Source organism: Lepidochelys kempii, chromosome 4, assembly GCF_965140285.1.
Source record: "Lepidochelys kempii isolate rLepKem1 chromosome 4, rLepKem1.hap1, whole genome shotgun sequence".
Taxonomy (NCBI): domain Eukaryota; kingdom Metazoa; phylum Chordata; order Testudines; family Cheloniidae; genus Lepidochelys; species Lepidochelys kempii.
In genome coordinates, this window is record NC_136383.1 from 62,830,575 (window position 1) to 62,843,247 (window position 12,673).

Genomic DNA, 12,673 nt, shown 5'->3' on the forward strand with positions numbered 1-12,673 from the left:
AGGTGGGCAAACAAATTGTGTTTGCAATTGACCGTAGCAGCTGTAAAAGTTGTGGATTTCTCCAGTCCATTGGCCTAATGTGATCTGCACATTAGCATGTGGGAGACCAAATTACCATCCCAAAACAAAATTTTCAACCCAGGTACTTCAGTGGAGTTGGACACGATTACACAAAGACTAAATTTGGTCCCCCAGTCTCTCTTGCCCTACACTGGCATGGGGCCTTTTAGAAATGGTGTGTTAAGACTCTAGATAGAAGGAATGTGTTGTGGTGGTAAACAACTGTGTCCCCGACCAATTGAGGAATGAGTTGGACATTGTTTTATGGGCGTCTCTTGCAGTCTTTCTCGGTAGAAGTCTGGGGAGCCTAATGGTGATCCTTGAAGTAAGGGAGTAGGAAGATGAAAACAATGAAACACCAACCCTCCACATCTCCAGCCAAGGAGCTTTTGTGGGGTCCCAGATGAGTAGATAGATGATCCAATGGAACCAATACTTCCTATTGCAGCATCACTTTTCTCTTCTGTATCCCATAGGAAGGCGTCTCTCTGCCCGCAGTAATGGAGAGGATAATTGGTGCTCAGATTTTTTTACTTCAGTAGTAATAACTGAGAACAGAACTGCTTCAATTAATGTTTAGGTATTAAAAACTAACAAACACGGTAGTGAAGATGCTATTGGCAGCAAGGGAAGAAAGAACATTTCTTGCTTTATAAATGGTAAATTGAACATAAATTATAAAATGCAAATAGTGTATCATTTTAAAATGAATTTGTCTTGAAAATGGAGGTAGGCCACTGAAATTAAGGTTTCAGAAATTTATAAAGCAATGTGTGTTGAAGTAATGCATGGTTTTAATCTTTTGTAATGATTTAGTTCATGGTCTTTTTTATTGTGTTCACCCTTCCAGTCCCTGTGTTAAAATAAGATTTACAGTAGAAATTAGCATATCTGATTCCTGTGGATGAAGTGGAATGTGTAAATCCTTATAAAAAGAGCCTTATTTAATATTATCTGACTCTTAACTATTTCTCATTCTTTATATAACCATTCTTGCATATTTGTTCCTCTTAGTTCTCTGATGAACTGGACACATCATTCGCTGGAGTTTGTACTGTTCTCTATTAATCTTACTGATCGCATCAAATTCATTTCTCTTAGTTTGTCACTTATTTTTTCTTTCTCCATTTTTTTCTTCCTCCTTGCACTTTGCTAATTCCTGTGTAGGGGACTGTCTGGGTAAGAGTCAGAAAAAAATACAGTTGATCTAAAATCCTTTCCTTGCTAGCCTTAATCCCTGTGTTATGTATAACAATGTATGTTCCCAAACCCACTGACATAGGTATGTTGTTGTGGCACCCAGGATCTTGCAATACTGCCATTTTAAAGTTCGATTTTCCTGGTTTTTACTTATTGTTTACAACAGTTCAAATCTCATAGAAGTTTGATGTAGTTAAAAACAAAAATTAGGTTAGGCTCTTTGTAAGAGAGAAAGTGAATACTTTTGCTCATGTATAACCTTTCATATGAGACTCTTAAAGCACTTTAGAAATATTACCTGTTTACTCCTGACAAGACCATAGTTAAGAACAGCCACCAAAGTGAAGCCATATCTGGTATGGAATACAGCATCTGTTTAAAAATATACAGTAAAACTAAACAGTTTGACAGGAAGTAAAAATGAATGCAGTATCTCATTGAAACTGCAAGAGGCTTTTAGTTAGGCAAAGTGTTATTACCTCAGCGTGAACGTAGCCAAAACGTTGTTAACGCCTTGACTCTTATGAAGAATACTGCGGTAAGTTATCACCAGAAGTGATTGCGTTCTTGGGTTTTGCACTTGAAAGACAACACATCCAGCAACATAGATGTGTGGCAACAACCTACCAAATATTGTTGAGTGGTAGCTTAGAGGAAAGAGTGTTATCTACTGAATTGCTATCACCACTTTTCACAGCACTCTAGGTTTTGTGTGGCGGTATCTCATCAAAATACTGATTTGGCCATAAGAAAGTGGGGCTTATGTGCACTGGGCAAAACACTTGTACTTAAGCACAAAATGGCATGGCTAAATGTGCAATGGCAACTCTAAATGAAAATGTAAGTAATAGATAAGAGTCAAATGCTTCCTATGGAATCCATGTAGATTTTCTGTTTGTTGACGAATTAGCCACGATTTTAAAAAATGAGTGCCTCAGGTACTTTAATTTAGTGGCCTAATTTTCAAAGGTGTGTTGGGCATCCAGCAGTTCTGACTTATTTAGCAACCTAATATTGATTTAGGAGTCTGTTAGGCATTCACTGTTGAAAACCTTGGTGTTTGGTTGTTAAATTTTAAAAATATTTCCCTCTGCTACAATGGTTATCATTAAACATTTAAACTTTGCCCACCAAAATGTTGTATTTGACGTTCTCAGATACATCCATGTATGTAAAATCAACAGTTTGGCTCCTCATCAAGAGCACATTACTCTGGCTTCAACACCCTCCACTGCTTCCAATTTGTTTCCATTGCTAATTAAGATTTTCTTCCTGCACTCAAAGCCATCAATAGTACCCATCATTAGATGACATCTCTCCATCTATGACCCGCTAATACTGTTTTGTTCCTCTGAAATAATGCAATTCACCAAAAATAAAGTGCCTGAGAGCTGGAGAAATAATATTCTGGGATGAGGGGATCTTTTTTGGAATGAGTTACAAGAGGCGATTAGACTGAGCCAAAGTCTGATTAGTTTTAAAGTGCACTGCATGTTACCCCTTTTTAATAAATCTTCCCCACCCTGAATAAAGTGCTGAGATAACAAAACTAGTCATTTTTCCAGAAGTAGGAAGGGCAAAGAGCAGAATCCTCAATGGTTATTGGTAAGCAGATCTAATTTTATTGTTACGTAGCACTTGGATACTGTGGCTAAATGCGCCGTAAAGAAACTATGAGATAGCTACTGCTTTCTGAGGACCATTAACATTTAAATAGCAAATACTGTAGCCATAACTAAAGCTTTGAAGATTTAAGTTCTGAAATTTCTTATTTTCTCATTACCCCTTGGCACAGTGACATTGGAATTGGCCAGTCGCAGGATGACAGCATTGTAGGATTGAGGCAGACCAAACACATTCCTCCTGCTTTACCTGTCAGTGGAACCCTGTCATCCAGTAATCCAGATTTATTGCAGTCACATCACCGCATCTTAGACTTCAATAGTACTCCAGGTGAGCATCAATTTTTTTTACTCTTACCTCTAATTTTCCTCTAGTCACACTTTACTTTTAGGTACTCCTTGTTCTGGATCTACCCTCAATTTGTATTAACATATGTTTTAACCTATAGACTGATCACGTATTGTATTAATATACAGTTCTTTTTTGTGTCATTGCTCCAGTTTATTTCAACTCCAGGCAAATATGTATATATTTTTGTTGTATGCAGAATGTATTGTCTGTAATTCAGTATATTTTTATTTTTATATACAATATAAATTTATTTATTTATTTGTATACAATGCAAATTTTTTTATTTATATATAATACCCTGAATTACATATAAAATAAATAAATATATATAATATAAAACCAGTGTAAACTTCAGGTACGTGGTATATTCTAATTTGTCTTCTAGCTACACAGACATCGCTGGTAGGCAGTAATTTGTACAAGCCTGCAGTAATCTACAATATCACACACAAACCGTATACTAAAGTAGACTATAATACATTCATTAAAGGGGAAAGATGGTCTTGAAGTTAGCACTGGGACTGCAGAGATTTAGGGTTCAATTCCTGTTTCTGCCACAGACTTTCTTGGGCAAGTCATTTCGTATCTCTCTGCCTCACCTCCTCATCTTTAAATTGGGGACAATCTCCCAGTCTCGCTCTGCCTTGTCTCTTCAGATTATAAACTCTCTGGGTCACGGTCTCTGTCTTACCGTGTGTATGTGTAGCACCTAGCACAATGAATCTTTCATCTCCCGGCCTATAGGCATCACTATAGTCATAGTAGTAATAGTATGTGGCTCACAGACATCAAACAAATTTCATGCCTTGAAATGGAAGCTAGCACAATTCTTAAACTGCGTCAGAAGAGCTAAGGAAAGTTTAAAAAAGAAAGTAAGTATTCATAGGCTTTTATCTTAGATATGATAAATGTGAGTTGAACAGTGGAATAATGTTTTAGCTTTAGCATTATAGCAGCACCTCAGTGACTTTTAGGAAAACAAAAAAGTGTCACCATGCCTCAGTGGGTCACAGTTGAGGATACGAGATTCAGTGCAAACTGCTGAAAAATAGGACAGATTCACCCCAAAGTGATGCTTATTCTTCCATTAGATATACCAATCCAGTACAAAAGTAAACTTCTGTCTCTGACTTAACAAGAAGTCAGAAATGCAGTCTCTTTTGGCATTCCAGTACTAATTTCACCACCCAGACACTAGATTTTATGATGAGTGGTTATTTAAAACCAATTTAATCAAATAAAGGGTCCTTCTAATCCCAAGAGATCAGCCACATAGCCAGGTCAATATATAACTCAGATCTTACCTAATAATCATGCTGTTGCCAATCCTTTAGTATCTACTATTTAAAGGTTTATTTATAGAGAAAAGAAAGAGGAGAGAGTTAAAATGGTTAAGGAAGTCATATATAAATATACACATTCATTGAAAATTTCTTGGATCTGATTTTTAGGAGTGATTTTACAGACTGCTGGCTTGTAAAGTCTTAGGTAACTTCCAAAAGGTTGGAAGGCCCTCAATTCATAGTCAATTTGCTCCTGTTCATGTAAGTCCATAGTCCAGAGATCAGAACAGGAAAGAAGCAAAATGGAGATGCTTCCAGGGTCCTTTATACCTTCTCCCAGGTGGAGAGGATGCTCTCAGTCTTAGTTTGTGAAAAAATACAGGCACAAGATGGCATCCAGGGTCACATGAGCAAGTCACATGCCCTTGTATGCTTTGATGACTCATAGGAGCAGCCATTACTCATATTTTGGCTAAAGCATCCACAGGAAGCCAACTAGGTGGGGACAGTCTTCTTCTATGGCCCATTATGAGATTTAAGTGTTCTTTAAAGGGCCATCAACTTGAATAGTTTATTCACAATGTGCTGGCCAGACTGCGTATAAATTACCCTGTGGGTGTTATCCCAGGAGCAAACACGTTTGAAATATAGGTCTATGTAGCCAATATTCTTAACTTCAGATACAAAAATTATATATGCATATAAACAGGGTAATCATACTCAGCAAGTCATAACTTTTCCATTGATACCGTACATGATATACTTTGTTCAAGATTTGTTGCAATTGTCTGACAGCGTCAATATTAATGATATAAATGGTCATGTTCCAATCATACAGCATCACAGGCTGCTACTTAGTAATTTATTGTATTATAATAAAACTTGTCCAAATATGCTCCAAATAGTTTTTAAAAAATTCTTGGCTTTTTTCCTAACCAACCAAAAAAACAAAACAAAACCCTACAAACAAAAAATAAAACCCCTCCTACTAGATCAGATATGTTAAGGGTTTTAGGAATATTTGGGATATAGACACAAGCCATTGAATGTTTTCAGTGTACCTGAAGACTTGAAAAAACTTTAAAGCTTACAGTTTTTAATTTGGATGTTACCTGGGACTAAATAAAAGATGGGGACATGGGCAGTTTTCAGAAAATTGAATGCATTGAAGTAGAAAGGGAAAGCCTCTTGGAGTTGCCATCCTTTAAGGCCTTAGGGACTATGCTTCAGGATGGGACATAAAACTAATTGCTCAAATAAGCTTTGAAAATCAACATTTTGGAAGAGTAGTCTTCAAGGAAATAAAACACCCATTCTAGAAGCTTGAAGCCAGCAACCATCTGTTTTATATACTGCTTTGTGTAGGGTTTTTGTTTTTAAATAGCAGTTTATTTTTAAATGTTCAAATACTCCATAACACTTTTGCTCTCATGGCTGTATTCGATTGGGATTCATGAGTATACTATGATTTTTAACTGAGTGTTCATCACCTTTAATTTCCCCTTTACCTTCAGATAGAAACTCCAAGTAGACTAGATTCTTATCTACAAGGCAAGGCTTTTCCTAGTACTCCACTCCAGTTTCTTTCTGGGAAGATGAAAAAAATTGTACAAGCTGTCAAGTAGTAAAATTAAGTTGTCATGCTTAATTTATAAAAACAACAATACCTTATGAAACATCTCATTATCTGAATGTGACTGTGCCCCTTGTGACCACGAATGCTAGTCCATTGACTTTACGCACATGCAACCCTCCTATGAGTGAATGGAGGAAAGGAAACTGGAATGTCATTTTTCACTTATGACAAAGCAATCGGACAGATCTTGAGCACAGTTTTCCAGAGACACTCTCCCTGTCCCTAACATTAATCTAAAACTACATTTTAGGGGAATAGTCAATGTATGGAAAGATTTACAGTTATTTTAGTTTTCAATGTGGTGTTAGGGATAGGCTTGGCTCAAGCCACGCAGTTTGGATCTGTTTTTGCCAAAGTTAGGGGATGGTAAGATCTGAGGCATTGATTTGTTCCATCACGAGATAATTGTTATCTGCATTGTTGAGTTCTGAATCTGAACTGCCTCGAAGTTTGGGATTGTTTGGATCTGAGGCTTCGGATCAAGATCAGCTCTAGATTGCATTTTTAATTTAAAAATCCTGTATGCTTTTTATATAGGGTATGATACTACTTAGAAGATGTTCAGACCTGTATTGGACATGAAAAATTGTGGTAAGAGTAAGCCGTGGTGGTGGTGATAATATCATAGAACCTAGGAACCCAAGTCATGAACTATTGTGCTAGGTATTGTACAAAGATAGAATAAAAGCAATCCCTGCCCCAAAGAGTGTACAGTCTAAGTATTAAACAAGAGACAGAAGATAGACAGGAGAATACAAGGAAACATTGAGACAGTATTGGTCATCGTGACATAGAATCATAGAATATTTGGGTTGGAAGGGACCTCAGGAGGTCATCTAGTCCAACCCCCTGCTCAAAGCAGGACCAATCCCCAATTTTTGCCCCAGATTCCTCAATGGCCCCCTCAAGGATTGAACTCACAACCCCGGGTTTAGCAGGCCAATGCTCAAACCACTGAGCTATCCCTCCCCCAAAGACATGTAGTTTGCGAACTGAGACATGTAGTGGTCTCAGTTCGCCAACGGCCTAATCATTATGAAGATTTTTTTTAGGCATCATGGTGGAGGAGAGATTTGGAGGAGGAGGATGAGGTAGCTTTGCTGATGTTTATGGGGAACTTCTCCAAGTGCCAGTGGCAGCATGGGAAAAAATATAAAAAAGTCTGCTTGCTTGCAGATCTTAACAAGCTGGCAACGGAGGCTGGCATCATGGGCAATTAGAGGTGGGAGTTGACGTCTTGGTAGTAAATGAGAGATGACAGAAGGGTGGGGATAGGCCACGAAAGGCCTTGAAAATGAAGACAAGCAGCTTGTTCCATGTGATAATGAAGTGGCGGCAAAGAGAAGATTGACATGGTCAAAATGATAGGCTGGGGAAATGATCTTTGCAGCAACGTTCAGAATGGATATGAGTGGGGCATGATGGCATTTGTCAAGGCCAGAGAAAAGGGTGTTGCAGTAATCTAGTCACAAGGTGAAAAAAGCCTGCACAAGTATTTTAGCTGCGTCTTAGAATCATAGGACCGGAGCGGACCTTAATTTTTCACTGATCAGGTATTTGTTCTTCATACTGACTCTTGTAATCGTAAAGAACAGGTTACCTTCCTCTTGAGAAAGATGAGGCTGTTAATGCAATCAGTGGGCTCTCACTAGGAGTTGAGTTTGCAGTGGCACACAGTAAAATAGTTGAGAACTTCCATTTTGTGTTTAATGTTTATTTTATGTTTTTTTTCCAAAGTAGTATATTGAGCTCTTTTTCCTTTTCCTTTTCCTACCTGTTTTTCTTTCTTAATGGGTAGGGCATTATTTGGGACACAGTGCTTAATCTCAAACCTTCAGGGTTTGACTGCTTCTCCTCCCAAGATGGCAGAGCAACCGAGAAATTACGGAAACACGCTCTGTCCCTGAAAGCCTTCTTCTGAAGGAACCTCTGTCCACAGAAGGAAGAGCTGTATTAGTAATGTGCAAAGCATATTGCACCCTCACTCTCCAGGGAAAGGCAGAGTGAGTTTGCAATTTGTCTAGCTCTAGGATACCTGAATATTTGGCATAGCAACAAAGTGCTCTGTTTTGATTATCATACATTAATAATTTTTAAAATAGGCTTAGAAATATGGTTACATAAAGGCATTACTGAATCATTGTAGTTGGGATATGAAATTCAAGGAAATTACTGAATTGGCCTAAGTTTAGCTTAATGAATATGTAAAGTATGAGGTAATCAGTCAGTTTTAATATTTTTTTCATTCTGTTCTTCAAGTTGCAAAACAGTGAATAAATGTGGATGTCCCAGTAGTGATCACGGTATATATCACTATATAAAATAAGCAATGTATGAGAGAGATGAAGTCTCATGTTCCCTAAATTTACTAGTTTGGTTACATCGTGTAATAATGGGAAAACATTCTGTAATATTTGTTTTTATCTCGACACTTCTGTTGATGAATACATGTGTTTTTGTAGGGTTTTTTTTTTAAAAACAAAATATACATGTAGTGCACATTCAGGTCTAATAGTAAATTCCCTTTTCTGTGAATTGCTGCCAAATAAGATTCCTTTTCTTCAAAGGAAATGTTTTTGTCTAGCAGTTGGTTTATCAGTATCAGTCTATTTAAGTATTAGTCTTGGCACTAGATCCAGGAGACTTCTCTTTTGCTTTCTGTTTTCATGTTGTTCATACGACCTTTATGTCCTTTAGAATAAAAATACAAATTGCACCTCCTCTTACTTTGATGAAAAACAGAGCAGGAATTTAGATCCATGACACGCACACAAATATCAAAGCTTATTTACCTCTGAAAAATATATTAACTTCCCCGGTCAGTTAAAAGATTAGAGTGGAAGTGCTTACCTTTATCATGAAAAATACCACGGGGGCAGGATTATTGTGCCCTTTTGTAAGTCCAGTGGCAAAGAACTGCAAGATAGTCTATAGCTTTGCTTTTTATATTCTATTTCTACTATAAATTGCCAGAATGATAAAATGTGGGATCATCTCCATATCCAGATTCAATTGTCCAGTACCTTCAGAGTGGCAGAGCTCCTCCTTTACATGAGGGGGAGTTCTCTTCAGCTGCCCAAATCTCACTACATGATTCCTCTACTTACCAAAGGGACTTCCCTCCTGACTGTTTTGGGGAGAGAGAAGAGTTACATTCAGGATGAACCCACACCCCTTTGCACTGGTTCTGGCACCATTGGATGTCACCGACCATACTTTATTGACCCCCTCAGTGGCGATACTGAGATTCTTGGGCTGCAAGTCAACAGCAATTCTCATGAGTCCCTAGTCTTTCGTGTGGGACCACAGAAAGAGACATTCTCCTACTTTATCTATCCCTGTTCGATTACCTCAGGTACAGGAATCCCTTGAAGAGCAGGAGGCCGGAGCAGATAAGGATGATTCTCTGCAAATGAACGTCTTTCAGACGAGGCAGTTATGCTGCCTCCACTTTCTCTGGCTGATGATTTCAAACAATGAATGAAATGTATTGCAGACTCTTTACCAGTCCCCTTAGAGGATGTCAGAGTGTCACAGTCAAGCTCCTAGATATTCTTTAATGGTCACTTTCAGCTAATGTTAGCTTGCAAATTAAGTGCCTATTAGACCCTAGCAAAATTATTTTTATTTTCACATCCTGAGCCTAACTCTCTGGCTGTGGAAGCAGTGAATGAACAAGTAGCACAAAAAGTTCACACCTTACGATAAGGATCAGAAACACCTTGACAAAGGATGCTGCCTTCTATACCCTGGACATAAGGAGGATGAGGACCTTTTATTTGGACAGAAGCAGACCATTTAGAAAATTTCCAAGACTGTCGTATCAATTGGTGAGAGGTCCAAAGGGTCCAGAATCTCCACCCAAGACTCTTCAGATGGATTTCTGGATGTATTCTTCCTTGTTATCTTAGGGTGTATTAGCATTCCACAGTCTCTCTCTCCATCATTGTGGTATTACTCAAAAACATTTCCATTCTTGAGATCTGCAAAGCTGCAACTTTGTCTTCAATACATATATTTTCCATGCACCACACAAAGGTTTATTCTTCTAGCTGTTGTCCTTGGGAAAGCAGTCTTGTCTTCAGTATTGAACTTGACTCTGAAGCTTTCTCCTTTTGTTGTGAAGTGGAGCACCCAAAGGAACACTACTCGAAGAAGAAAGAGATTATTCATCTTGTGCAGTAATTTGAGTTCTTCGAGGTGTGTACCTATGGGTGTTCCTCTACCATCCTCCTTCCCCTCTGCTTCCAAGTGTCTTCTATGGGACATAGCAATGGAAAAGGAACTGAGGGCAGTCTACCAGTGCAGGCCTATATATACTTAGTGCAGAGCATGAGGATGTGTAGAGTGCATGTGCAGGCCGGATGGGTAGTATTATCAAAAATCTCCGGTCAAAGCACATCTGAACTGGAGTCCCATAGGAACACACATCTCAAACTCCAGTTTCTGCATAAGGTGAGTAACATTTCCTTACCTATCCATCTTGCTGGCCATTTGTATACACCTGGATCTTCAGTTTGTACAAGGAATTGTGATTGAACACACAAGTTAAGTGCACAGTTGTATATACAGTTCTACAATTAACTGTCTGAAAATCATTCTCAGAAAGGCCAATATTTTCAAACTTGACTGCCTGAACTTCGTCAGCTAAATCCATATTTAGACACCTGAAAAAATTGCTCGATTTTCATATGTGCAGCGCACCTTCAGCTCACTTTGACTTGAGTGGAATTCATGGATACACCTTTTCAGGTGTCTAAATGTGAATTTAGGTTCCTTATTTTAGGTTCCCGCATTTGGAAATGTTCACCCAAGTATTTGTCCTTGCAGCATCATAATGCAAAGATCCCAAACCAGAGAGACTGAAATGTGGGTTGAGAGTCTCTTGCCCAGTTTGTTCCAGAACCAGTTTCCTAAGAAGCTATTTGAATCACACCCCCTTGCAGGTGCTGCTCTGCTGACCTGTAAAAGGTTCCATTTTTGGTGTAATGAGGAGGAAAACTCAGCACTAACATGTTCACTTTTTGCAGAAATCCCAAACTTTCTAAGGCAACAAAACAAACACACTCTTTGGGCTCTCAGTATACGAGTCAAGGACTTGGGATGGGGAGTTGTTTTTGCTGTCTTGATGCAGAGTCTATTTAAAAGCGGCATATAATCCAGACTCGGAGCAGTTCCATTTAATCTATCAGAGAAACCCAGACTTCCAAGCTGCATGACTTGCCCTCTGTAGTGGATCCAAATTAATCTACTACATCCACAAAATCTTATGCAGGTCTCACTCATCTAATACCTTAAAGGTTCTATATGTGAGTCCTTAAGCCTGGGACTTTCTACCATATTAGTAGGTTTGAGATGGTCTCTTGTAGATGAAGTTTCTGGGTCTAAATTCAGGTTAGACCCACCAGATGCATATCAGTTGGGAGGTATGTCCTGTAAAACAATTTCAGGGGAGGAAAGGGGAGAAGAATGAAAATACAGCGACCCTGATGTCAGAAGTAATTGTGCAGATATACTCCTGTGGTGTCGTCATGTCATTGTTCTTTGACCTGCATTTGTGGGTTTTTTTTCTTCTTCAGACTTACCAGACCAAGTTCTGAGGGTTTTCAAGGCAGACCAGCAAAGTCGTTATATTATGATTAGTAAGGACACAACAGCAAAGGAAGTGGTCATTCAGGCAATTAGAGAGTTTGCTGTAACTGCTACTCCCGATGCATATTCTTTGTGTGAAGTGTCTGTCACTCCAGAGGGCGTAATCAAGCAAAGGAGGCTTCCAGATCAGCTATCCAAGCTTGCTGATAGGATACAGCTAAGTGGCAGGTGAGACTATGGTTTATATTATGTAAGTTTAATAAGAATTCTGATGCATATGGGTATCTTGTGACAGTCTGTTTTCTCCCCAAAATATTTCAACTTCAAGGTTACTATTCTAAGCTAGTTAGAGCATATACACTTATTTCAATCTGCAACTTTTCTCTGGTATATGATAATCTTAGCTATCAATTTTCTTCTGGTATTTTATTTTTATAGGTATTATCTGAAAAACAACATGGAGACAGAAACACTGTGTTCAGATGAAGATGCTCAGGAGTTACTGCGGGAAAGTCAAATTTCCCTACTGCAGCTCAGTACTGTTGAGATGGCTGCTCAGCTCTCCATGCGAAACTTTGAGCTGTTTCGTAACATTGAACCCACAGAATACATAGACGACCTGTTTAAACTCAAATCTAAAATCAGTTGTACTAACTTGAAAAAGTTTGAAGAAGTGATAAACCAAGAAACATTTTGGGTAGCATCTGAGATTCTAAGAGAAACCAACCAGCTAAAAAGAATGAAGATCATTAAACATTTCATTAAGATAGCACTGCACTGCAGGGAATGCAAGAACTTCAACTCCATGTTTGCAATTATCAGGTAAATAGGGGAAGGTTTGTGTGGGTTTTTTTGTTGGTTTGTTTTTGTTTTTTTTAACAGTGAATTCAGTTCAGGTTACTCAGGGGTAATACGTCAAAATGAATAG

At 38.4% G+C, this 12,673-nt stretch overlaps 1 protein-coding gene across 14 annotated transcripts in view; it reads left to right on the forward strand.

The window, feature by feature from the left end:
• The window catches only part of RAPGEF2 (Rap guanine nucleotide exchange factor 2), a 307,277-nt gene that overhangs the window by 270,680 nt on the left and 23,924 nt on the right, over positions 1-12,673 (forward strand). For all 14 annotated transcript variants that reach the window (XM_073341485.1, XM_073341476.1, XM_073341481.1 and 11 more), the window contains 3 exons: positions 3,056-3,213; positions 11,733-11,973; positions 12,184-12,567. In XM_073341485.1, coding sequence (XP_073197586.1) covers positions 3,056-3,213; positions 11,733-11,973; positions 12,184-12,567 — 783 coding nt within the window. The remainder of the gene's footprint in view (positions 1-3,055; positions 3,214-11,732; positions 11,974-12,183; positions 12,568-12,673) is intronic.